General features: G+C 48.1%; 2 protein-coding genes across 9 annotated transcripts in view; one reads left to right on the top strand and one right to left on the bottom strand.

The window, feature by feature from the left end:
- Positions 1-14600, bottom strand: part of cops2 (COP9 signalosome subunit 2) — a 62903-nt gene extending 48303 nt beyond the window's left edge. For all 6 annotated transcript variants that reach the window (XM_072470686.1, XM_072470688.1, XM_072470687.1 and 3 more), the window contains exons 1-4: positions 14428-14600; positions 11855-11968; positions 7079-7156; positions 6654-6779 (exon numbers count right to left, since the gene is read on the bottom strand). In XM_072470686.1, the coding sequence (XP_072326787.1) occupies positions 6654-6779; positions 7079-7156; positions 11855-11968; positions 14428-14481 (372 nt within the window). In that variant the 5' untranslated portion in view covers positions 14482-14600. The remainder of the gene's footprint in view (positions 1-6653; positions 6780-7078; positions 7157-11854; positions 11969-14427) is intronic.
- A 415-nt stretch (positions 14601-15015) lies between these two features.
- Positions 15016-27810, top strand: part of galk2 (galactokinase 2) — a 206237-nt gene continuing 193442 nt past the window's right edge. The window contains exon 1 of one of the 3 annotated variants that reach the window (XM_072470681.1): positions 15016-15327. In XM_072470681.1, coding sequence (XP_072326782.1) covers positions 15272-15327 — 56 coding nt within the window. In that variant the 5' untranslated portion in view covers positions 15016-15271. The remainder of the gene's footprint in view (positions 15328-27810) is intronic. The other 2 variants (XM_072470683.1, XM_072470682.1) reach the window with 2 other exon arrangements.

The raw sequence follows: 27810 nt of genomic DNA, 5'->3' as shown, positions 1-27810 counted from the left end.
ATACCATTTTTAAGTAAATTACTCTCCAACTGCCAGACTGCCTGCCCAACAAAAAATCTTGGATGAGCCACAAATTCCTCCAATTAAATGTCACAAAGACAGAAACCATCGTCTTCGGTGGCCGCTTCGTACTTCATACTTTTGTCACCAATTCTATCCATCTTCCACAGCTGTGCTAACAGCCCTGATCCTGGAATTTCTTCTTCATCGGAAAGACCACTTACTTCCACCTCCATCCTGCACCAGCCTACCTGCTGCTGAAACTCCATGCTTATCTTGGCCCAATCTCGATTATTTTAATGCTCTCCAGGCGAGTCTCCCATCCGTCATAATTTTCAGCACATTCAAAACCCTTGCTCCCTTGTGTCTGACTCCAAATCAAGACTCTCAACAATTAAACTTGCAACTTCCGGTTGCGGTGATGCGGAGCTAAGCTGCACGAGTCGGCAGCTCCCGCTATTATGGACTTTCGGGCTCTCTAGAGGAGCCCCAACGGGAATTTTTTGAAGACGCTCCGTGTGGGAAGGGAAGAGTGAGGTCCCCCTTCATCGTTTGTGGACCGGACCAGAAGCGAAACAGCCAAAAAAGCGGCACTGGAGCAGTGGGAGAAGCGAGGGAAGAAAGACAAAATAGCGGCGGCCGGGGATAAAGTGGAATGCGGGCCGGAGCTGCAAGAGCTCATCAAGCGCTGCTTCGAGGAGCTGCGGAAGGAGATGCTGGCGCCTATGCTGTCGGCGATTGAAGGACTAGGGATGACCCAGAAGGCCCACGAGGTAAAGATCCAGGAGGTTCAGAAAAAAGTCAATGAGAACGAGGACAGGATCTTGGGCCTGGCGGTGAGACTGGAGGAGCACGAGGCGCTGCACAAAAGGTGGGCAGGAACATTCGAAGACCTGGAGAACAGGTCGAGGAGAAAGAATCTTCGGATCCTGGGTCTCCCTGAAGGAGTGGAGGGGGCCGATGCCGGGGCACATGCGAGCACGATGCTCGAGTCGATGATGGGCGCGGAGGCCCCTTCGAAGCCTTTGGAGCTGGATGGGGCACACCGGGTGCTGGCGAGGAGGCCCAAGGTTAACGAGCCGCCAAGGGCGATCGTGGTGAGGTTTCACCGTTTCACGGACAGAGAGAGGGTCTTGAAATGGGCCAAGAAAGAGCGGAGCAGCAGGCGGGACAATGCGGAGATCCGAATATACCCGGACTGGAGCATGGAGGTTGCAAAGAGGAGAGCGGGTTTCAACCGGGCCATGGCGGTGCTACACCTGAAAGTAGTGAGATACGGAATGCTGCAGCCAGCGCGATTGTGGGTCACATACAAGGATCAGCACCATTATTTTGAAACGCCTGAAGAGGCGTGGACCTTTATTCAAACCGAAAAGTTGGACTAAAACTGAGGGCTTGTGAGGGTGGGGATGTTTGATGGTTGTTGTATATCGGGTGTTAATCACATGTAGGAAATGTTACACAGGCTGGAGGAGAGAGGGGGATGGCGATGGGGGAAAAGAGACAAGGCCGCGACAGGAGCTGCGCCAGAGACGGCGGGGTAGGCTTAGGAAAGCGCGTTTTTCCCCCCCCGCTCTAGGGAAGAAAGGCGTGAGGGGGAATGGAGGAACGCACACTGATTGGGTGATTCCCACACGGGGGGGGGGGGGGCGGGTCAATGGGACGGCGGGGGAAGCCGGGGTCAGCAGACTTACGGGAGTGTTATGGGGGGGGGGAGCAAAAAAGCTAGACATGGGTCTAGCGGTGGGGGGAGGGGGGGGAGGAGAAAAAAGGGCTGCTGCTGCACTGGTCGAAGGGGAATGGGACACAGAAGAGGTGACAGAAGAGGTGGTCGGGGCGGGGGTCGCCCGTCTGGGGGACTGGAGGGTGAGGGCGGCGCGGGACTGGCCTAGGAAAGGAGATGGCTAGTCGGCGGGGGGGGGCCCAATCCGGCTGATAACGTGGAATGTGAGGGGCCTGAATGGGCCGGTAAAGAGGGCTCGAGTGTTCGCGCACTTAAAGGGACTGAAGGCAGACGTGATCATGCTCCAGCAGACACACTTGAAGGTGGCGGATCAGGTCAGGGTAAGAAAGGGGTGGGTAGGACAGGTATTCCAGTCGGGGCTGGACACAAAGAACAGAGGGGTGGCAATATTGGTGGGGAAGCGGGTGTCATTTGAGGCCAAGAATATCGTAGTGGACAACGGAGGGCGATATGTGATGGTGAGCGGTAAGTTGCAGGGGTCGTGGGTGGTATTGGTAAATGTATACGCCCCGAACTGGGATGATGCCGGATTCATGAAGCGCATGTTGGGGCACATTCCGGACCTGGACGTAGGAAGCTTGATAATGGGTGGGGATTTTAATACGGTGTTGGACCCAGCACTGGATCGCTCCAGATCTAGGACCGGAAAGAGGCCGGCAGCGGCCAAGGTGCTTAGGGGGTTTATGGATCAGATGGGGGGAGTGGACCCGTGGAGGTTTGCCAGGCCGCAGGCCAGGGAATTTTCTTTTTTCTCCCACGTGCACAAAGCCTACTCCCGGGTAGATTTTTTTGTTCTGGGCAGGGCGCTGATCCCGAAAGTGGAGGGAACGGAATATTCGGCCATAGCCATTTCAGATCACGCCCCGCACTGGGTGGAACTGGAGTTGGGAGAGGAAGGGGACCAACACCCGCTGTGGCGGTTGGATGTGGGACTGCTGGCAGGTGAGGTGGTGTGTGGGAGGGTGAGGGGGTGTATCGAAAGGTACTTGGAGGTCAACGACAACGGGGAGGTGCGGGTGGGGGTGGTATGAGAGGTGCTGAAGGCGGTGATCAGGGGAGAACTAATCTCCATCAGGGCTCACAGGGAGAAGATAGAGGGCATGGAAAGGGAGAGGCTAGTGGGGGAGATTTTAAGAGTGGACAGGAGATATGCAGAGGCCCCTGAGGAGGGATTACTTAGGGAAAGGCGACGTCTCCAGACAGAGTTTGACCTGTTGACCACAGGGAAGGCAGATGCACAGGAGGAAAGCGCAGGGGGCGACCGAAGAGTGTGGGGAGAAGGCGAGTCGGATGCTGGCACACCAGCTCCGTAAGAGGATGGCAGCGAGGGAAATAGGTGGAGTTAAGGATGGAAGGGGAGCTACGGTGTGGAGTGCGACGAAAATAAATGAGGCATTCAAAGCCTTTTATGAGGAGCTGTACAGATCCCAGCCCCCAGCGGGGGAAGAGGGGATGAGACGATTCCTAGACCAACTGAGATTCCCGAGGGTGGAGGAACAAGAGGTGGCTGGTTTGGGGGCACCAATTGGGTTGGAGGAGCTGAGCAAAGGCCCCGGGACCGGACGGGTTCCCGGTGGAGTTCTACAGGAAGTACATAGACCTGTTGGCCCCGCTGCTAGTGAGGACCTTTAATGAGGCAAGGGAGGGAGGGACCCTGCCCCCGACAATGTCGGAGGCGACGATTTCTTTGATCCTAAAGCGGGACAAGGACCCACTGCAATGTGGATCGTACAGGCCGATCTCGCTCCTCAACGTGGATGCTAAGTTGCTGGCAAAAGTGCTGGCTACGAGGATCGAGGACTGTGTCCCGGGGGTGATTCACGAGGACCAGACGGGATTTGTAAAGGGCAGGCAACTAAACACCAATGTGCGGCGGCTCTTAAACGTGATAATGATGCCATCGGTGGAGGGAGAGGCGGAGATAGTGGCAGCTATGGACGCGGAGAAGGCCTTTGACCGAGTAGAGTGGGAGTACCTTTGGGAAGTGCTGCTTAGGTTTGGGTTCAGGGGAGGGTTTATTAGCTGGGTTAAGCTCCTTTACAGAGCCCCGTTGGAGAGTGAAGTTACGAATCAGCGGAGGTCGGAGTATTTTTGTCTGTACCGTGGGACGAGACGGGGTGTCCCCTGTTGTTTGCATTAGCAATTGAACCCTTGGCCATGTCATTAAGGGAGTCTAGGAAATGGAGGGGGGTGGTCCGAGGGAGAGAGGAGCATCGAGTGTTGCTTTATGCAGATAACCTGTTGCTGTATGTGGCGGATCCAGTGGAGGGGATGGTGGAGGTCATGCAGACTCTAAGGGAGTTTGGGGATTTTTCGGACTATAAGCTTAATGTAGGGAAGAGTGAGCTTTTTGTAGTACAGGCAGGGGACCAAGAAAGGGGGATAGGCGATCTACCGCTGAGGAGGGCGGAGGGGAGCTTTCGGTACCTGGGGATCCAGATAGCCAGGAGTTGGGGGGCCCTACATAAACTGAATCTGACGAGACTGGTGGAGCAGATGGAGGAGGACTTCAAAAGATGGGATATGTTACCGCTCTCGCTAGCGGGTAGAGTGCAGTCGGTCAAAATGGTGGTCCTTCCGAGGTTTCTCTTTGTGTTTCAGTGCCTTCCCATCGTGATCACCAAGGCCTTTTTTTAAAGAGGGTAGGCAGGAGCATTATGGGATTTGTGTGGGCGAATAAGACCCCGAGGGTCAGGAGGGGGGTTTTGGAGCGCAGGAGGGACCAAGGAGGGTTGGCACTATCGAATTTGGGGAGCTACTACTGGGCAGCAAATGTGGCGATGATCCGTAAGTGGGTGATGGAAGGAGAGGGGGCGGCATGGAAGAGGTTGGAGATGGCGTCCTGCAAAGGAACGAGTCTGGGGGCGCTGGTGATGGCACCGCTGCCGCTCTCGCCGTCAAGGTACACCACGAGTCCGGTGGTGGCGGCAACGCTAAGGATCTGGGGCCAGTGGAGACGGCACAGGGGTGCAATGGGAGCCTCGGTGTGGTCCCCGATCAGGGGTCACCACCGGTTTGTCCCAGGGAGGATGGACGGGGGGTTTCAGAGCTGGCATCGGGCGGGGATTAGAAGAATGGGGGACCTGTTCATTGATGGGACGTTTGCGAGCCTAGGGGCACTAGAGGAGAAGTTTGGGATACCCCCGGGAAATGCTTTCAGATACATGCAGGTGAGGGTGTTTGTGAGGTGGCAGGTGAGGGAATTCCCGTTGCTCCCAGCACAGAAAATTCAAGACAGGGTGATCTCGGGCTTATGGGTGGGAGAGGGCAAGGTGTCTGCAATATACCAGGAGATGAAAGAGGGGGAGGCGTTGGTAGAGGAGCTGAAGGGTAAATGGGAGGAGCTGGGGGAGGAGATTGAGGAGGGGCTATGGGCTGATGCTCTAGGGAGGGTTAATTCCTCCTCCGCGTGTGCCAGGCTTAGCCTTATACAATTTAAGGTGGTTCACAGAGCGCACATGACGGGGGCGAGGCTGAGTAGGTTCTTTGGGGTAGAGGACAGATGTGGGAGGTGCTCAGGAAGTCCGGCGAACCATGTCCATATGTTTTGGTCATGCCCGGCACTGGAGGGGTTCTGGAGGAGAGTGGCGGGAACAATATCTAAGGTGGTGAAAGCCCGGGTCAAGCCAAGTTGGGCGCTAGCAATATTTGGAGCAGTGGATGAGCCGGGAGTGCAGGAGGCGAAAGAGGCCGGCATTCTGGCCTTTGCGTCCCTAGTAGTCCGCCGAAGGATCTTGCTACTGTGGAAGGAGGCGAAGCTCCCCAGCGTGGAGGCCTGGATAAATGACATGGCTGGGTTCATTAAGCTGGAGAGGATAAAGTTTGCCTTGAGAGGGTCTGCGCGCAGGGGTTCTACAGGCGGTGGCAACCGTTCCTAGACTATCTCGGGGGGGTGTCTTGGGAAGGGGGAGGTGGCTCTGCCCGGGGGGGGTATTTGAGCAAGAGAAAGATATGGAAAACTGGCATGGACGGGAGGAATTCAGTGTACAAAGCTCTGTAACATATCGTTTTACCATGTTTATATCTTGCTATGTGCGTTTTCTTTCTATTTTGTAACGAGGGGGGGTGGGGTTTTTTTGTTTGTAAGGGTGAAAAATTGTGTTAAAAAACTTCAATAAATATATATATTTAAAAAAAACAATTAAACTTGCTGATCTACATCGACTCCCAGTCCCCAAACCCTCCAATTTAAAATTCTCACCTTTATGTTTAAATCCCTCAATGCTATCTTCCTCCATGTCCAGCCCTACAACACCGAGAACGCTAATTTCCTCCATAGCTAGCCTGTGAGTTAGATTCCTTTCAACCAAACATTGGTTACTATACCTTCAATCCTAACCTCTCCAGTTCCCTTTCCTACTTTAAGACGCACCCGCTTGTAAAACTTCTACAAACACTTTCAAAAAAAACCTTCTTTGGCTTGGTAATTTTATTCTTGATCCGATTATATCTTTGTGAAGTGCCTTGAGATTTTGTTTTGAGATGAAAGGTGCTTTTAACTGCAAGTTGTTGAATTCTGTATCTAATTTCTTTATTTTGAAGCTTATGCAGATTGTGTCAAGCAGTTACAGGGAATCCTACAATCTGTTCTCCTGTCTCAAATAACTTCACATTGTGGCCATTCCTTATTTCTCATTGCCTCGTCATACCAAGTGACTGCTAGTCTTACAGACCCAATGTAAAAAGATGGCAAGTGCATTTGTTAATGTTTACATTTACACTCATTGTTGCTTGAAAGGAGAATGGATTGAAAATTTGTATTAATACGCAGTATCATATTTAAATCCTGTTGACTTTTCACAATTTCTTCCCCTTCCAAAATTGTGGCAGACCATGACATCAATGACCTATTATGAAAAGGCAAATTAACCAATAACTATGATCCAGTAGATCAGTTTTAATTGCATACCTGTTTAGATGTGGATATATAATCAAGGATGGAGTTGATGGATTTTTCTGAATAATTCCTTGTGACTGCACTCCTGATGTATGTTAGCAGCTGCTTATATCTGTTCATCATTTCTGGATAGTTACCCTATGAGACAAGTCTCAATTAGCTTCTACTTGTGGACGTAATTGGACATTACTTCACACTTAGAAATTACATGTAATCTTTCAGAGTTTAACAAACACACACATGGAAACAAGTCATCTAATGAAGTATATTAAGCTTGGTAAGTAATAATAGGAAAAATAAGACAATTTAATGATTGCATCTATCATTATTTTACCGCCTTGATAGTTAAAAGGAAATAATTTTGTTTTAAAATGCATGTACAATTAGTATGATTACAAGAAGTTCCAAGTAACTTTACAAATTGTGTGTGTCCTTACCAACTTAAAGTTGATTTTAATCATCTGTTTGAGTGCTTTAAATCCCCACTCTCCCTTTTCACCTTCTAGTTCCAATACCTGTGAAAAAAATTTCAAATATTTCTATTTCATACATTTATCAAAGATAGCAATTTATTTCTTAAGTAGTTAGTCCTCAATTCTAGGAGTTCAATATTATCCGAATTGGAAAAATACCAGTTGTAATGTATTATTTTAAAGAGGCGATTAACTTTTGAACTGTTTTCATCTCAAAAACGGAGAGCTACGTGTAAAAAAGGTTTATGGTCTGGGCAACTGAAGTGCAAAATTTGCAGCATGCAGTCATGGTGAACTAAATGTTTACCTGTACAAAATGTTGAACATGCTCCTTTTTCTGAAATCTCCTTTCCGTGGGATTATGGGTGCAATTACACTAAAGGTTCAGCATGACAGTCGAGGTCCTGCACTCTCGCTGAGGTTTTGTAATGCAAATTAAGAATCATTGCTCGAATTGACAGTGAAGCAAGTAGTGCGAGGCTCCCTCCACTTCACTCCAATTTCAGTTCAGACCCCAAGTCCAGACTCTGGCTGCTTTTGCACAATAACAGCTTAGCACCACCACAAACCCTTTTAGTGCAAATGCGGCCTGTTTAGCTCAGTTGGCTAGACAGTTGTTTTGTGATGCAGAGCGAGGCCAGCAGCACGTTTCAATTCCTGTACGGGCTGAGGTTATTCATGATGGCCCCACCTTCTCAACACTGCGGGTGGCACAGTGGTTAGCACTGCTGCTTCACAGCTCCAGGGACCCGGGTTCAATTCCGGCCTTGGGTTACTGTCTGTGTGAGTTCGCGTGGGTGGGTTTCCCAGATGAACATAGACTGCTTTCCCCTTTGAGCGGGGAGAGCTGACTGGTGGTGGGTTTCTTCGGGGTACTCCGGTTTCCTCCCACAGTCCAAAGATGAGGTCAGGTGGATTAGCCATGCTAAATTGCTCCTTAATATCCAAAAAGGTTAGGTGGGGTTACTGGGTTACAGGGAAAGGGTGGAAGTGTCGGCCTAAGTAGGGTGCTCTTTCCAAGGGCCTGTGCAGACTTGATGGTCCAAAAGGCCTCCTTCTGCACTGTAAATTCTATGATTCTATTGTAAACAATTGATTTTGGTGCTACTATTTATAAATAAAATACAGTAAACCGAAGTACATTTCCTGTGTAAGCAGAAAAACATCAGGATACAGGGAGTTATATGTGGATGATCTATCCTTCCGCAGTGATTTAGTACCACAAATGAATAAAGACATTTTAAAAACCTAAGCTATGAAACAACTGATAATGGCACAGATATCACCATCTCAACTGGTTAAGCATGTAGCTTGTTAATTTAAATGTATCAACGGTTTTAAAAATGTGGTTACCAAGTAAGAGCTCCATCCAAAGAAATTTTAAATATAATCAGCTATCACTTGCCTAAACAACCTAGAAATCCTTCTCAATGCATGTTAAGAAAATTGCTTATGACAAGTAAAAATTCATGATAAAATAAATCTTGTGAATGTTGCAGAAGAGATAAGGAGTTAAGAAATCTTCAATAGAAGGAACTGCAATTAAATATCTTTGTTCAAAAAGCTAAACCTCCACTTTGTGAAGAGTTGTGCAATGCTAATAGCCTGCACAATGAACTTTTTCTTTGAATTAGACAACAATCAAACCTACAACAAAGGTCAAACTGAACATTTGAAATGGGTTGATCATAAGTAACTAACTGCAAATAACAGTGGAGAAGCAAACCAACAAAGATAATCCCAATGAGTTACTAAATAACAGCCCAGAATTTGAAGGCAGTGTTGAAATTTCGACATGACTTTGAATCCCATTTACAGGAGAATGTGTCATCAGTCAAGTCATTAACCACGTAGGCCAATTAGCCAGCTTGAAGAATTCTCAAAGACAGCAAACCAGGAAGTAAAATGCAGATTATAATTCACTTAATCATTTTATAGAAAACTAAATAAAAATTGGGACATATACCTGGGAAGAAGTAGATGCTAAAGTATTATAAACAAAAATGTAAAAATATAAATAAAAAAAGAATCAAATGTCATTGTGAGGGACTGGCACTCTACATTTGGTAGTTTTTCAGGGCGAGAGAGGTCATTCAGTAATAATTATGATATAGCACATTGTTAAACCTCATTCCACAAGGTTTAATATTTTCAATTGTTTTACCCCAGAATAGTGATTTAAAAGTTGTATTTCATTTTGCAGCACTATTTCATTGTTGGGAGCACCTGGGAAGCTTAAAAACAGTGTACCCTGTGAAGGAACAGGGTATCACGAACAGCAACTCCTGAATTCCATGTAGAACCGTGACCGTGCGGATACCAGACATTGCTGTCAATTTTACAAAGTAACGACAGCAAGTGCTTTGCCATCATTGCAACCACAAATTCAAGGCCAATATTTTGGACTGTTAATTGTATTGTCGTCGGCTGCTTTTCCCCCGTAAATTAGCTTGACTCTGTTAAAATGTGTGAATGAAGAGGAGCAATATAAATATATATTTAGACTGATCCATTTTTCATTCCTTGCTCTATGCTAGTTCCAAAATGAGGCAAAAATAGAATATAACTCCAACTTCCACTTATTTGATTTTTGCTGAAAAAAAAATACATGCTGTCAAAGCTTTTCATCTTACACATATCAGGTCAGATGCAAGAATACCAAATACCCAAGGAAACAATAATTTATACTGCATGAGAAAAGGGTGCTGCTTGGTTGGCAAGGAGACACACGGTGCAGACATGGAAAATGCACCAGGAAATGGATATTCCCCAAGCTTTAGTTCAAATTGAAAAAAGGCAGGTCAACTCTTCACTGGTTAAGGCGATGCCATGTGGAAATTTTGAATTTCAACAAAAGCTAAGGGGATAACTGGCACATCCTTCATGGCAGTGCCTCGACCATTTACCAACCAATCAGCACACAAATTGTTATTCCTTTTGAAATTTAGTATTCTTACCAGACAAAAAGCTTTGATGGTATTTTTCCGCCAGCAATACTCAAGTGATTATTTATTTGACCAAATGTCTCAGAGGACAACATGAAGTGGAAAATAATAAAGATACTTAACACTTAATACTGACACAGTGGTTAGCATTGCTGCCTCAAAGCGCCAGATACCCGTGTTCAATTCCGGTCTTAGGTGACTGCCTGTGTAGAGTTTGCACTTTCTTCCCTTGTCTGCGTGGGCTTCCTCCGGGAGCTCCGGTTTCCTTCCACAGTCCAAGGATGTGTAGGTTAGGTGCGATTACAAGGATAGGGCTGGGGAGGAGGGCTAGGTAGGTGTTCCTTCAGAGGGTCGGTGCAGACTTGGATGGCTGAATGGTCTCCTTCTGCACCTTGAGAATTCTATGGTTCGAAGGAATGTGAAAAGTAAAAAAAAAAACCCCACCAAATTTGGGAACGCGATATGACAATCATGGTGAGGGCTGTGAAAGACATGGACAGACCAGTAGAATGGACAATCGGTGATAAATATATTTTACGGTAGGAAAAATTAAATAATACATTTTCAAAAAGGAAATATGCAACAAATGGTAGTATTTTAAATGGACTTGAGGGACCTTGGTGTGCAGATACATGGATTGTTAAAATTGTCAGGACAAGTAGATATGGTCATTAAAAAAGGCAAATGGAATTCTAGGTTCGGTACTGGAGGCACCACATTAAATGAAGGGGATAAATGTAACCAAAAAGATTTGGCTGTGATTCACAGGAAAACTACCAGGGTTGAAAAGTCAGAACTTTCTTCACTAGAGCAAAAAGGTTACAGTGGGGTTCAAAGTTATAAAGGGATGCGATAAACTAAATAATGTTAGTTTGTGCTTCCACTGGTCATGGAAATGGTAACAGGAGGACACAAATTCAAGATAATCACAAAAGAGTTGGGGGAAATTAGCGGAAATCTGACTACATGTGAAATTATTTGTCATAAAATGTTGCTGACACAGAGACCATAAATTCCTTTGAAGGGAATCAGCTGGTTGCTAAAGAAAATTGAAGGATATACGGTCATTGGAATTAAAAAGTTTGAGAGACGATCTCATTGAAACATAAGATGTTGAAGGGGTGTGACAGTGTAGATGCGGAGAGGATGTTTCTCCTGGTGTTGGGGGGGGGGGGGGGGGGGGGGGGGCGGGGAGAAGAGTCTGGAACTAGGGGGCACAGTTTCAAAATAAGGGGTCTCCCATTTAAGAAGGAAATGAGAAGAATTTTCTTCTCTCAGAAGGTCACTAATCTTCCAATGTTCCAACCCTGACAGTTGTCGAGTCTGGGACATTGAATATATTCAAGGCTGAGTTAGACAAATTTTCAATGTACAAGGGAGTCAAGGGTTAATGGGTGCAGATATAAAAGAGAAATTGAAGCCACAACCAGATCAGCTATGATCTTATTGAATGACAGAGCAGACTTGATGGGCTGAATGGCCTACCACTATTTCTTATGATTTTAGGATCTTAAAATGGGAAAAGAGCAATAAGTAGAATTAAGCCAGGTGGCTCATGCAGAGAAATAGCTAATGTCCGTGCTATAATATTATATGATTCTACGTTAAAATACCTAGATTCCCTCAGTAACTTCATTGCAGTGTTAATGTAAGCCTACTTATAAAAATAATAACGATTATTATTAGGAGGAAATATGCAAAAGCTCCTCAACAAAGTGATTTTCAAAAAAAACTATTCACAAAAGATGCACTTCTTTCTATATATCACAATATGAATTCCACTAGAGAAAAGAACCTTCTGGAAGCTGCTCAGTGCTGCTTTTGGATCATCCTCCTTCAATGCTTTGGAATTGTAGTACTGATTTTCTAAATCCACATTTGGCTCAGAGTTACTGTCTTCAGAATATTCCTGGTGGTTAAAACAAAAGACAGTTGGTACGATAATCCATAATCAAACCATAGAAAACTTAAGAGTCTGATGCTGACATGAAATAATCTTTCATTAAACTTTGATGGCCCTATATGATGGTTAGTGCTGTAATCGATAGTAACCTGCTATTGAATTTGAAATAACACAAATATTTTTTATGAGTATAGATAGTTGGTGCAAGTTGACTTCAGAGGTACTAACAAGAATCAAGCACTGAATTGATGGCAGTAGGCGCTGAGAAAACAAGATGACAGAACCACCTTGGGTTAATGATTATATCTTCACTGATAATTCAGTTTCCTTCTACTATCCATCAATTGAATTTGCCTCAATGATTGACAGCTGTGAACCCACGCTTTATGTAATTAAATGAAAAATCAATCCAGGTTAAAAAGAAAGTCGGCAGCATGATGGCACAGGGGTTAGCACTGCTGCCTCACAGCTCCAGGAACCCAGGTTCAATTCCCGCCTCGGGTGACTGTCTGTGTGGAGTTTACACTTTCTCCCCGTGTCTGCATGTGTTTCCTCCGAGTACTCCGTTTTCCTCCCACAGTCCAAAGATGTGCAGGTTAGGTGGATTGGCCATGCTAAATTGCCCCTAGTGTCCAAAAGGTTAGGTGGGGTTACTGTGTTTCGGGTGGAGGCATGGGCTTACATAGGGTGCTCTTTCCAAGGGTCGGTGCAGACTCGATGGGTTTAATGGCCTGCCTCTGCACTGTAAATTCTATGATTCTCTGAAAATCCATTTAAAAACAGCAGTCAGTAGACAGGGAGCGGAATTAACTGGATCTTTCTTTGAAATAGGCAATACAGATTTGTTGGGACAAATGGTCTCTTTCTGTGATCTACTATTATATTCACAGATTAACTCTCAAAACAACTGACTGGTTAATATGATCCCAGATGATACTTTTTTCAGTTTCAGTAAATTATTCCTCACCAAATTCAGAGCACACTACTCAGAACAATGTGGCGATCAGTTTCATAAGTAAGTTAGGATATGCCACACAATTAGAAACCTGTATTGTCACTGCGATTTTAGTAGAATTTTCTTTCTGTATCTTTATTCTCTTATTGTTACTCATCCCCAATTAAAAGGATGACATTAAAGGGCATTAGTGAACCAGATGAGCATGTGTAACAAATGATGATAATTGTCACAATCACCCTTACTCTTTTCTTCCAGATGTATAAATTGAATTTAAATTCCACCAGCTGCCACAATGGGATTTGAACCAATGGACTCAGACCATTTGTCCAGACCTCTGGATTACTAGGCCAGTAACATTACCGCTGCATCACCAACTTCCCACATCTGTACCATGTACGAACCTCATCCAATTACAGATTATGTCCTTCCAAACTTGGATTGTATTTGGAGAGTATTTTGAAAAACATAACACGAGGGTGCAATACTATTAATTACCATTGTGGATACAGTGATGGAAGCAATTCAAGAAAGTTTGACCAGCAACTTTGCAAAACACTAAGTTTAGCCCATTTTCTTAAAACCTAGTGGCAAACGCTGAAAATAATTGGCTGTAGTTAAGTAATATTATTTTTATACAGGTGAAATATAAATAGATGGACTGAATCCCCGAACCCATATAATTCCTGAAACTTTTCCAAAGATTAATTATTTGTTTCCACAGCACTTCATTTATGCCAAATTAGATCCAGACATAGTTCAGGGTAAGCTTATTAAGTGTGGACTTGGTTTTATTTTTAAAAGAATGCTCCACACCTTGGCTTCAAATATATGTACAAGCCAACAAAAAATTCATAAATAACTAAACATTTAACACAATATAAAAGGCAACTATCGAGTTCCAGCCCAACATTATCAATAGTAATATGTTAAACGTGGCATTCATCAAGTGAACAATGGCATCAGTGTTTGGAGATAATTGCATTGTTTTAACAAACTATATGAAGGCAAATTATTAAGTCCTAAACCATCCCGTGCTCCTGATTTTCATATGAGGGAGCACATGGTTGGAAAATTATCACTTTGGCCAATCTTTAATAAAACTTGTCCAACAGACACATGAGGGCGATTTGACAATGGTGCATTTATCGAGTGAGGTCAGGCCCGATCTGTTTCGACCTGACCGAGTGGACTAGGCCCGCCTCGTCAGGTGAACACGCATCCTGGATTTTATCATCTAAAATGTAGCCTGGAGCCAAACTGCTAAAATAAAAATACTGGTCATCCTTAGAAGAGCAGCGGACGTTGCAGCCCGTACAGAAATTCCGCTGCTGACTACCATGACTGGGGATCGGTCACTTCGAGCAGTCGATGTGCCCCCAGCTCGGAGGGGGGCTGGGCCGAAACCACACCAACAAACCACTAAAGGCCCGGGGGGGGGGGCGGATTTGTAAATTAGAAAGGTCAAACCCCCCCCGCTTCGGAGGGATCGCCACATTCAAAGCCATACCAAGTCATAGTCTTCCTCATCATCGCACATAAAGTCGTCCTCCATGTCAGACATCTTGGGAGTAGTTTATGTCTGTCTGTCCGTGTGTGTGTACGGGCCCCACAATCCCGCGCGGTTTCCAATTTGAGCAGCTGGGGAAGTTATTGCGGGGCGGACACGCGCCCTAGCAACGGGCGGGGGGGAAGAGATTGTGTGGGACACACTTGCCCTCAGCAACCCAGTGGGGGCGGGGGAAGAGATTGTGTGAGACACTCGCCCTTAGCAACCAAGTGAGGGCGGGGAAAGAGATTGTGTGGGACACACGCCTTCACCAACCCAGCGAGGGCGGGGCGGGGCGGGGCGGGGGAGGAAATTGTGTGGGGCACTCCCTCGGCAACCCAGTGAGGGCGGGGGAAGAGATTGTGTGAGACACTCACCCTCAGCAACCCAGTGAGGGCGGGGAAAGAGATTGTGTGGAACACACGCCTTCACCAACCCAGTGAGGGCGGGGGAAGAGATTGTGTGAGACACTCACCCTCAGCAACCCAGTGAGGGCGGGGGAAGAGATTAAATGAGACGCCCCTTAGCAACCCAGTGTGAGTGGGGGGAAGAGACTGTGTGGGACACTCGCCCTCAGCAACCACTGGGAGGGGGATATTGCTGAGTTGGACAGTTATGATTGCGGCGGGGGCGGTCTGCCCGCTGAACAGTTTGGTGTTTATATCCCGGCCCATTAAGCAGGATATCCGCGATGGGCGGATCTGGGAGTATGTGGAACTGGTGCAGCCGCTCAACGCACCCGGTCCGACTTATTTTCACTTAAAAGAGGCAGCTGCCGACCCAGGGAGCGAGCACTGAAGGAAGAATGGCGGATAAGGCGACCTCTCCCCAAGAGCCCGTGCAGGTGGCAAAAAGTGAAAGGTAGCAGGCAATTGCAGCCTTCCTCTGTAGTTTTTCAAAGATGGTCGGAGTTTGGACTGATATTTTAGCTGTTAAAAAATAAATAAAAACGGAGTCACGAGGTGCAGCTCACCTTAATTTCGCTCCCCTCCCCCTTTTGCTAATCTGAAACTGGAGAAATAAAAGCGTCGACCTGTCTGTCCCCCTACATTGAACCTCTCCCAAGATGATACCCACGGTCTGGGACAACATACAGGACGTGTCTGTCCCTGCTTTTAAATCGGACAGTATTAAGTTTTTAAAGTCTTGCAGAAATCTTATTTTGGGCGGTCATGGTTGATTCGACTGTTTTGAACGGCTGGGCTTTATTTGATAGATCGCGTACATTTCGTGGTTGGACACCGGCTAATCTTAACCAGCCACTTCAATGCACCCACCATTGTTTTCAATTGCTCATCAGGTTTCCCTTTTAATCGAAAGTTGCGTGTGTCACAGGGGGCACATGAGTTGTCACGGGACACACCTGACCCATTTAACACTGCTGACCTTTGTGTGCAGGAGGAATGGGCAGTCAACACAGGCTCTCATCAGACAGTGGAGGATTATCTGTAAACGTACACGGAATTGGCTTGATCAAGAAGTACGCTCTCTTCCCTGGAAACATATGATCAGGCTCCATTCAAACTGTACTTTAGAACTGCCGTATCTTTAGCATTCCAGCAGGCTGGACAAATCAAATTGTCGAAGGTAGTTTGGGAGATGAGTTTGCAGAATGTTTTTGTGACCGTTTCCTGGAAAGTACATTTGCCCAATCAACTGGAGGTTAACCTATTTTAGATATAGTATTGTGCAACAAAGCAGGGTTAATTGGTAATCTCATGGTAAAAGATACTTTAAGAAAAAAATGATAATGCAATGGAATTCCATATTAAGTTTCAAAGTGACATAGTCCAGTTCCAACCAAGTATCTTAAAGCCAATTACAGAAGTATGAGGGGAGGGCTGGCTAAGGTTAATTGGGTAGATAAAATGTTTGACAGTGTTCCAACAAAAATGTGCTCATTTATAAAAAAAAAAAAAATCAGCGATCCATCTGTGGCTTACTAGAGAAGTTAAGGATAGATGAACGAGGCTTGCATTGCAAAGAATGGTAGAAAGCCTAGAGGATTGGGAGTGTTTTCGAAACCAGCAAAGGGCAATCAAAAGTTGATCAAGGAAAAAAAAATTAGAATGTTAACTGGTCAGGATTATAAAAACAAAGTATCTAAAATATACATTGGTCCCTTAGAGGCAGATGGGAAATGAAGAAATGCCAGAGATATTGAACAAATATCTTGTGCCTATCTTAACAGTAGAAGATGCAAATTAAATACGAGAAATGGAGGATAACCAAGGGCCTTATAAAGAGTGAGAAAGTGAAGGTAATTAATATCAGCAGAGAAAACGTATTGGCAAAATTAAAAGCTGATAAATCCCCAGCACCTGATGGCCAAAATCCTACAGTTCTAAAAGAGGGAGCCATGGACGGCAAGGTGGCACAGTGGTTAGCACTGCTGCCTAGGGTACTGAGGACTTGGGTTCGATCCCGGTTCACTGTCCGTGCGGAGTTTGCACATTCTCCGTGTCGGCGTGGGTTTCACCTCCACAACCGAAAGATGTGCAGGTTGGGTGGATAGGCCGCGTTAAATTGCCCCTTAATTGGAAAAAAAGAATTGGGTATTCTAAATGTATATAAAATAAAAAGAGTGAGCCACAAAGACATTGGATGCACTGGTTATGGTTTTGCCCAAATTTCCCTCTGGTCTAAAACGGTCCTAACAGATTGGAAGTTAGCAAATCGAATGCCATTATTGAAAAAAGGAGGGTGAGAGAAACGGGGAAGTACAAGGCAGTTAGCCTGGTGTTAGTTGCCAGGAAAATGCTGGAATTTCTTCCTGTATTAAGGAAGTTATAACTGTCACGAAGCAAGCTGATGTTATCTGCAAGGGTATCCCAACTTGGAACACCGGTTTGTGGGTGTGTATAGTTTTGTTTTTGTGTGAGGAGACAAGTGAAACCCCAGTGAGAATGAATAGCCCTGTCCTCGTGTAGCATTTATTAAAGAAAAGACAAATACACACAAACAGGACTATTCTACCACAAGCAATTAAGATGTATGAATTACTAAACACGTATGCTTTCTATCAAATGTCTTTGCTACAAAATAAATCTACGATACCTGCATTCTGTAAGACCTCCCCTGTTTCCCCAAACAACATCCAAATTGAATAACCGGCTGTAGTTACTACACAATACAGGGATGATGCTCTAAATATGGGACTGGTCTTTTCCCTGGTCCAGCGAAGATATTTTAAAACTGCTGTTAATAAGGATTTGGAAGCTTGTTTGCTGTAAACTTGGCCTTCAGTCTTGGTGAATGGAAACTGACCTCTCCACTTTCTGAGACTGCGAGATGGTAACTGCCTCTCCTGGCGTCTCCGGGTCTGGGCAATTATACCTTTGTTGTTTGATTATGCCTTCTATGTATTCGGCTGTTTGCCACATTCAATTGCCTTGACTATACATTTAATGTTACCGGCAGAGAGACATATCAATTTGGGCCCTTAAATACTGTGTACTGCTGTCTCCAGGCAGATTGATGCCCTAACTTTTTAAAAAATATATGTTTATTCAGAATTTTTCAATAAAAATTTTCAACCATTCAAACCCCTAGGAAAAAACCCTTTCCCCGCCCACCCTTCTACCCCCCCCCCCCCCCCCCGAAAGAAACTCTTCTCCCCCCCCCCTCGCCCTCCCCTCCCTCCCTCCCTGGGTTGCTGCTGCTGACCGACCTCCATCTAACGCTCTGCGAGATAGTCTAGGAACGGTTGCCACCGCCTGAAGAACCCCTGTGCAGACCCTCTCAAGGCAAACCTTATCCTCTCCAGCTTGATGAACCCTGCCATGTTGTTTATCCAGGCTTCCACATTGGGGGGGGCTTCGCATCTTTCCACAATAGCAAGATCCTCCACCGGGCTGCCAGGGACGCAAAGGCCAGGATACCGGCCTCTTTCGCCTCCTGCACGCCCGGCTCGTCCGCCACTCCAAATAGTGCTAGCCCCCAACTTGGCTTGACCTGGACTTTCACCACCTTAGACATAGTCCTCGCAACACCCCTCCAGAACCCATCCAGTGCTGGGCACGATCAGAACATATGGGCGTGATTCGCCGGGCTTCCTGAGCACCTCCCACATCTGTCCTCCACCCCAAAGAACCTACTCAGCCTCGCCCCTGTCACATGCACTCTGTGAATAACCTTAAACTGTATCAGGCTGAGTCTGGCACACGAGGAAGAGGAATTAACCCTACTTGGGGCATCAGCCCACAGACCCTCTTCAATCTCCTCCCCCCAACTCCTCCTCCCATTTGCCCTTCAGCTTCTCTACCAGAGCCTCCTCCTCTTCTTTCATCTCCTGATATATCGCCGACACCTTGCCCTCTCTGACCCATACACCCGAAATCACCCTGTCCTGAATCCCCTGTGCCGGGAGCAACAGGAATTCCCTCACCTGCCGCCTCACAAACACCCTCACTTGCATGTACCTGAAGGCATTTCCCGGGGGTAGTCCAAACTTCTCCTCCAGCGCCCCATAGCTCGCAAACATCCCATCGATGAACAGGTCCCCCATTCTTCTAATCCCTGCCCGATGCCAGCTCTGAAACCCCCGGTCCATCCTTCCTGGGACAAACTGACGGTTATCTCTGATCGGGGACTACACCAAGGCTCCCATCGTGCCCTTGTGTCGTCTCGACTGCCCCCAGTTCTTTAGCGTTGCCGCCACCACCGGACTCGTGGTGTACCTTGTCGGCGAGAGCGGCAGCGGTGCTGTCACCAGCACCCCCAGGCTCGTTCCTTTGCAGGACGCCATCACCAACCTCTTACATGTCGCCCCCCCCTCTCCCTCTATCACCCACTTATGGATCATCGCCACGTTGGCTGCCCAATAGTAACCACCCAGATTCGGCAACGCCAGCCCTCCTCTATCTCTACTACGCTCCAGAAACCCCCTCCTTACCCTCGGGGTCTTGTTTGCCCACATAAAACCCATAATGCTCCTGCCTACCCACTTTAAAAAAGGCCTTGGTGATCATAATTGGAAGGCACTGGAACACACAAAGAAACCTCGGGAGGACCATCATTTTAATCGACTGTAAGCTGCCCGCTAGCGAGAGTGGCAACATGTCCCATCGTTTGAAGTCCTCCTCCATCTGCTCCACCAGCCGCGTCAAATTAAGTTTATGCAGGGCCCCCCAACTCCTAGCTATTTGGATTCCCAAGTACCGAAAGCTCCTTTCTGCCCTCCTCAACGGTAGGTCGTCTATCCCTCTTCCCTGGTCCCCTGGATGCACCACAAAGAGCTCACTTTTCCCTTCATTGAGCTTATAGCCCGAGAAGTCCCCAAACTCCCTTAGGATCTGCATGATCTCCACCATCCCCTCCACTGGATCCGCCACATACAGCAACAGGTCGTCTGCATACAGCGACACACGATGCTCCTCTCCCCCTCGGACCACCCCCCTCCATTTCCTGGACTCCCTTAATGCCATGGCCAAAGGTTCAATTGCTAATGTAAACAACAGGGGGGACAGGAGGCACCCCTGCCTCGTCCCTCGATACAGCCGAAAATACTCCGACCTCTGCCGATTCGTAACCACACTCCACCGGGGCTCTATGTAGGAGCTTAACTCAACTGATAAACCTCTCCCCAAACCTCCGCAACACTTCCCAGAGATACTCCCACTCTACTCGGTCAAAGGCTTTCCGTCCGCGTCCATAGCTGCCACTATCTCCGCCTCTCCCATCATTATCACGTTTAGGAGCCTCCGCACATTGGTGTTTAGCTGCCTGCCCTTTACAAATCCCGTCTGGTCATCGTGAATCACCCCCGGGACACAGTCCTCAATCCTCGTAGCCAGCACTTTTAGGAGCGAAATCGGCCTATACGACCCACATTGCATTGGGTCCTTATCCTGCTTCAGGATCAAAGAGATCATCGCCTCAGACATTGTCGGGGGCAGGGTCCCCCCCCTCCCTTGCCTCATTGAAAGTCTTCACCAGCAATGGGGCTAACAGGTCTACGTACTTCCTGTAGAACTCAACCGGGAACCCATCTGGACCCGGGGCCTTCCCCGCCTGCATGCTCCCCAGTCCTTTAATCCGCTCCTCCAACCCAATTGGCGCCCCCAAATCAGCCACCTCCTGGTCCTCCACCCTCGGGAACCTCCGTTGCTCCAAAAATCGTCGCATCTCCCCTTCCCCCGCTGGGGCCTGGGATCTGTACAGCTCCTCAAAGAAGGCCTTAAATGCCTCATTTATTTTCACCGCACTCCGCACCGTAGTTCCTCTTCCATCCTTGACTCAACCTATATCCCTCGCTGCCATCCTCTCACGGAGCTGATGTGCCAGCATCCGGCTCGCCTTCTCCCCATACACGTATGTCGCCCCCCTGTGCTTTCCTCCACTGTGCCTCTGCCTTCCCTGTGGTCAACAGGTTGAATTCCGTCTGGAGACTTCGCCTCTCCCTAAGTAGTCCCTCTTTATGGGCCTCTGCATATCTTCTGTCCACCCTTAAAATCTCCCCCACTAACCTCTCCCTTTCCCTGCCCTCTCTCTTCTCCCTGTGAGCCCTGATGGAGATTAACTCTCCCCTGACCACCGCCTTCAGCACCTCCCATACTACTCCCACCTGCACCTCCCCGTTGTCGTTGGCCTCCAAATACCTTTCATTGCACCCCCGTACCCTCCTGCACACCACCTCATCTGCCAGTAATCCCACATCGAAACGCCAAAACGGGTGTTGGTCCCTCTCCTCTCCCAACTCCAGTTCCACCCAGTGCGGGGTGTGGTCTGAGATGACTATGACCGAATACCCCGTTCCCTCCACTTTGGAGATCAGCGCCCTGCTCAGAACAAAAAAATCTATCCGGGAGTAGGCTTTGTGTACGTGGGAGGGAAAAGAAAATACACTGGCCAGGGGCCTGGCAAATCTCCACGGATCCACTCCCCCCCAATCTGGTCCATAAACCCCCTAAGCACCTTGGCCGCAGCCGGCCGCTTCCCGGTCCTAGATCTGGAACGATCTAATGCTGGGTCCAACACCGTGTTAAAATCCCCCCCCATTATCAAGCTTCCTGCCTCCAGGTCCGGAATGCGCCCCAACATACGCTTCATAAATCCAGCATCGTCCCATATCAGGGAGTATACATTTACCAATACCACCCACGCCCCCTGCAGCCTACCGCTCACCATCACGTATCGACCTCCATTGTCCACTACTATGTTCTTGGCCTCAAACGACACCCGCTTCCCCACCAGTATTGCCACCCCTCTTCTTTGCATCCAGCCCCGAATGGAATACCTGTCCTACCCATCCTTTTCTTAACCGGACCTGGTCTGCCACCTTCAAATGTGTCTCCTGAAGCATGACCACGTCTGCCTTAAGTCCCTTTAAGTGCGCGAACACTCAGGCCCTCTTAACCGGCCCATTAGAGGGCAGCACGGTAGCATTGTGGATAGCACAATTGCTTCACAGCTCCAGGGTCCCAGGTTCGATTCCGGCTTGGTTCACTGTCTGGGCGGAGTCTGCACATCCTCCCCGTGTGTGTGTGGGTTTCCTCCGGGTGCTCCGGTTTCCTCCCACAGTCCAAAGATGTGCAGGTTAGGTGGATTGGCCATGATAAATTGCCCTCCGGGTCCAAAATTGCCCTTAGTGTTGGGTTGGGTGGGGTTACTGAGTTATGGGGATAGGTTGGGGGTGTGGGCTTGGGTAGGGTGCTCTTTCCAGGAGCCGGCGCAGACTCGATGGGCCGAATGGCCTCCTTTTGCACTGTAAATTCTATGAAAACTGTTCCGCATCTGCAGAGGCAGTGCAGTGATGTTTCTTGTTCTATTCATATTCAGGCCCCTCACATTCCACATTATCAGCCGGATTGGGAGGGGCTCCCCCCTCCCCCCCCCCGACTAGCCATCTCCTGTTTTACGCCAGTCCCGTGCCTGCGCCTCCCGCACCCTCCAGTCCCCCAGACGGGGAACCCCCGCCCCGACCACCTCTTCTGTCTTCAGTTCCCCCTTGGCCAATGCAGCAGCAACCCTGTTTTCCCCCCTCTTCTCCCCCCCCCCCCCCCCCCCCCCCCCGCGCTAGATCCATGTCTAGCTCTTTTGCTCCCCCATAACACTCCCGTAAGTCAGCAGACACCTGCTGACCCCGGCTTCCCCCGCCTTCCCGTTGACCCCCCCCCCCCCCGTGTGGAAATCCCCCCTCCTCCTCCCCAGCAATCGGTGTGCGCTCCTCCATCCCCTCCCTCCGCCCTTCCCTAACGCGGGAAAAAGCCCGCGCTTTCCTGAGCCAGCCCCGCCCCCTGTGGCGCAGCTCCTGTTGCGGCCTTTTCCCAATTCCCCCATCCCCGGGCCTCCCCTCCCTCCAGCACCGGCATCCACATTCCCCACAGTCTCCCCATCAAATCTCTTCCCCCATCCCCATCCATCGCCCTACCCGTGGAACATTCCTTATGCATAGTTAAGACCCTGTATACAGCCGACATCCCCCCCCCACAACCACAGAACCTCAGTTTGAGTCCAATTTTTCAGTTTGGATAAAGGTCCAAGCCTCTTCAGGCGTTTCAAAGTAGTGGTGTCGATCCTGAAATGTGACCCACAGTCGCGCTGGCTGCAGCATTCCGAATCTCACCCCCTTCCGATGCAGCACCGCCTTGGCCCGATTAAAACCAGCTCTCTTCTTTGCCACCTCCGCTCTCCAGTCCTGGTAGATTCCGATCACCGCATTCTCCCATCTACTGCTCCGCTCCTTCTTGGCCCATCTCAGGACACACTCTCTGTCCACGAAACAATGAAATCTCACCACTACCGCCCTTGGCGGCTCGTTGGCCTTGGGTCTCCTCGCCAGGACCCGATGAGCCCCATCTAGCTCCAGGGGACTCGGAGAGGCCTCCGCACCCATCAGCGAATGGAGCATCATGCTCACATACACCCCGGCATCGGCCCCTTCCACCCCTTCAGGGAGACCCAGAATTCGAAGATTCTTCCTCCTCGACCTGTTCTCCAGGTCCTCGAATCTTTCGGCCCACCTCTTGTACAGCGCCTCGTGCGCCTCCATCTTCACCGCCAGGCCCAAGATCTCGTCCTCGTTCTCGGTGGCTTTTTCCCGCACCTCCCGGATCTCTACCCCTTGGGTCTTCTGGGTCTCTTTCAGCCCCTCGATCGCCGTCAGCAGTGGCGCCAGCACCTCTTTCTTGAGCTCCTCCACGCAGCGCCTGAGAAACTCCTGCTGCTCCGGCCCCCATGCTGTTCGATCTCTGCCCTCCGCCATCTTGTTTTACCTCCCTTGTTTCTTTCGCTGCTCCAAAGCCGCTTTTTTTACCGCTCCACTTCTGGTCCACTCCATATCCTATGGAAGGGGGACCTTGCTCTCACCTTCCCACACGGGAAGTTGTCAAAAAATTTCCGTTGGGGTTCCTCTGGAGAGCCCAAAAGTCCGTTCTAGCGGGCGCCGCCGAAATGTGCGGCTTAGCTCCGCATCGCCGCAACCGGAAGTCCCATTGATGCCCTAACTTAATATCATCAGACAAAATCATTGTAGTATACTGCATTTCCAAAAGACATTTGATAAGATGATACACAAGTTAAAAATCAGTGCTGGGGCCTCAGCGATTTACAATTTACGTGAATGACTTGGACGAAGAGACCAATGGTACCTGTAATTTATCTAAGTTAACTGATGACACAAAGTTTGGGGCAACGTGGTGGTGCAGTGGTTAGCACTGTTGCTTCACGGCACCGAGGACCTGGGTTCGATCCCAGTCCCGGGTCACTGTCCGTGTGTAGTTTGCATATTCTCTCCATATCTGAGTCGGTCTCACCCCCACAACCCAAGATGTGCAGGGTAGGTGAACTGGCCACGCTAAATTGCCCCTTAATTGGGAAACAAAGAATTGAATTGGGTACTCTGGAAAAGAAAAACTGATGATACAGTTAGGTGGGAATACAAGCTCTGAGGAGGACACAGAGAGGCTGTGAGATACAGGTTAAGTCAGTGGGAAACAGCATATCAGGTGATGAATATTGTGGGAAGAGCAAGGTTATTATTCACTTTGATAGTGACAGAAAAGCAGAATATTTTTTAACAGGAGTAAAACTTTTTAAAAAGTACAAACTTCAACTGGGGTGGGCTGACAACCGAGGGAGTGGAGATTTTGTGGACAGCTTCTTTCGAGGTCAGTGGCAAGTGTTATTGCTTCCCAAATCTTTTCAATGGTGTCTTGCAACAGCAATGTTTCAAGGTCTTCCACTCTATTTCTATTACAAAAGTTTTGAGAAATGTGTGTTGCATTTCAAGTGTGGCACTTAAAAATAAAAGTCTAAATAAAAAGAAATCTAATAATTTACTGCTGCTTTCTTTTTAGAATTAAAATATACTGCCAGACTACAAAAAAAATTGGCAGCAGTTAATCTTTGGCATCAGGCTCCGCCTATTTAAAATTCTTACAGTGCAGACGATGCCATTCGGCCCATCAAGTCTGCACTGACCCTCTAAGAGCGCCCTACCCAGGCACACTCCCTTGCCCTATCCCCATAACCCCAGTTAACCCGCACAGCTTTGGACACTGGGTCACTTTAGTATGTCCAATTGTGGGTAGCACGATAGCACAGTGGTTAACACTGTTGCTTCACAGCTTCAGGGTCCCTGGTTCGATTCCCGGCTTGGGTCACTGTCTGTGCTGAGTCTGCATGGTCTCCCCATGTCTGCGTGGGTTTCTTCCGGGTGCTCCGGTTTTCTCCCACAGTCCAAAGATGTGCAGATTAGGTGGATTGGCCATGTTAAATTGTCCCTTAGTGCCCAAAAAGGTTAGGTGGGGTTACAGGGATAGGGTGGAGGTGTGGGCTTCAGTGGGGTGCTCTTTCCAAGGGCCAGTGCAGACTTGATGGGCCAAATGGCCTGCTGTATTGTAAATTCTATGGTACTATGACCTAAACTGCACAACTTTGGACTGTGGGAGGAAACCCACGCAGACACAGGGAGAAAGTGCAAACTCCACCCAGTCACCCAAGGCCGGAATTGAACCCAGGTCCCTGGTGCTGTGAGGCATCTGTGCTAACCACTGTCATCATGCCATCTTTTACAACAATGTGACATTGTTGTCTTATAATAGGAAATACGAATATGTAAAATACAATAAAAGGTCTTACAGCACCAGGGTAAAGTCCAACAGGTTTGTTTTGAATCACTAGCTTTCAGAGCGCAGCTCTTTCCTCAGGTGAATGAAGAGATGGGTTCCAGAAACACACACATAGACAAAGTCAATAATGCAAAACTTTGAATGATACTATGAATGCGAGTCTTTGTAGGGAATTAATACTCTGCAGGTCCAGACAGAGCGACTGGAGAGAGGGATAATGGTTAAAGAGGTGTGAATTGTCTCAAGCCGGGACAGTTGCTAAGATTTCGCAAGCCCAGGCCAGATGGTGGGGGGGTGAATGTAATGCAACATGAATCCAAGGTCCCGGTTGAGACCGTACTCATTTGTGCGGAACATGGCTCCCAAGATAGCACAGAAACAGGCCTTCAACCCAACCGGCCTATGTGCTCCACATGAACCACCTCTCGCCCTACTTCAACAAACCCTGAATAATCTTGCATTCCTTTCTGTCAGCTGCTTTTCTAGCTTCCCCTTGAATACATCTATTCTGTTGGCCTCAACTACCCCATGTAGTAGCATGTTTCACTTTCCTACCACTTTCTGGGTAAATAAGTTTCTCCTGATTACTAATGGAATTATTAGTAATCTTACCTTTTGCCACAATTAAATAGAATTTCTATTTGAAAAATTACCATTGCATTTTTAATCTGATTTTCATACCCCCATCGCAACATCTTGCAAAGGTTTGCTGTTTCAACGATTCTCACAACATTTTTAGGGCATTCAGCTTCCCGGAGAGGTGCAACAAAATTCAGCTACTCGGTACAGCTATTCTAGTAAATGCTTCCTAACAGCAGTGGAAACCAAAACAACTAAAGATCTTTACGACAGAACAACATTGTAAAGTTCTTGACAGGTGTACGTTTCCGAATGCTGGGTAAAAGAAGTGACCAAGAATGAGTACATCGCAACATTCCTTTGATTAAAAGCTTTGTGTCCTACGTCATTTGTTTACTGCAATTTTGCTTTTCGTTATGTGCCCATCATTTTAAAAAAAAAAAAAAAAAAAATTTTTAATTCTCCTTTTTCACATTTTGTCCCACATTTACACCCATCAACAATAAACATTAATCAGCAAGATATGTCAATCCCCATAATAACAACGATCCCATCCGCCCAACCCCCAGCCCACATGTTTACATAAACAAATGACAAAAAGGAATCAGGGATTACCCAGAGTCACCCTTAATCTACACAGCACCCCCACCCCCCCCCCCCCCCCACCCACCCCACAACTAATGTTCGATGTTATCCAGTTCTTGAAAGTGCATAATAAATAGTGCCCCTCCGAGCTTCCCCTCAGTTCGAACTTAACCTTCTCAAGGGTCACGTATTCCAACAGGTCCCCCCCCCGCCACGCCAGGGCACTGGGTGGAGAGGCTGCTCTCCATCCCAGCAGGATCCGCCTTCGGGCGATCAACGAGGCGAAGGCTATGATATCTGCCTCCGCTCCCGTTTCCAACCCTGGCTGGTCCGACACCCCGAATATGGCCTGGGGACCTGGGTCCAGTTTCACACGCACCACCTTGGAAATGACCCTAAACACCTCCTTCCAGTACTCCCCTAGCTTTGGACAGGACCAAAACATATGAACGTGATTAGCAGGCTCCTCCCCCGCAACGCTCACACACATTCTCTACTCCTTCAAAAAATCGGCTCATCCTCGCCCTCGTGAGGTGCGCTCTATATTCCACCTTCAGCTGTATCAGCCCCAACCTCGCACATGAGGGGGAGGCAGTCACTCTCTGGAGCACCTCACACCAGACCCCTCCTCTATAACCTCTCCCAGCTCTTCCTCCCACTTTGCTTTGATCCCTTCCAGTGGTGCCTTACCCTCTTCCAGAATAGCTCCGCACACCACTGACACTGCCCCCTTCTCCAGTCTCCTTGTCATCAACACCTCCTCCAGCAATGTGGAGGCCGGTTCCTCTGAGAAGCTCTGTATCTCCTTCCTGGCAAAATCTCGAACCTGCATGTACCTAAACACTTCTCCCTGCTCTAGCCCATACTTCGCTTCCAGCTCCCTCAATCCTGCAAACCGACCCCGAAGAAACAAATCTTAGCGTCTTAATCCCCTTCTCCTCCCATTTCCGAAAACTTCCATCCCTCCTCCCTGGCTCAAATCTGTGGTTCCCCCGAATCGGCATTTCCCTTGACCCTAAACCCAACCCGAAGTGTTGGCGAAACTGCCTCCAGATTTTCAATGAAGCTATTATTACTGGACTCCCTGAATATTTCCCCGGAGCTATCG

The sequence above is a fragment of the Scyliorhinus torazame genome, chromosome 12 (genome assembly GCF_047496885.1).
Source record: "Scyliorhinus torazame isolate Kashiwa2021f chromosome 12, sScyTor2.1, whole genome shotgun sequence".
Classification (NCBI taxonomy): Eukaryota; Metazoa; Chordata; class Chondrichthyes; order Carcharhiniformes; family Scyliorhinidae; genus Scyliorhinus; species Scyliorhinus torazame.
This window is presented reverse-complemented; position numbering and strand designations above follow the sequence as displayed.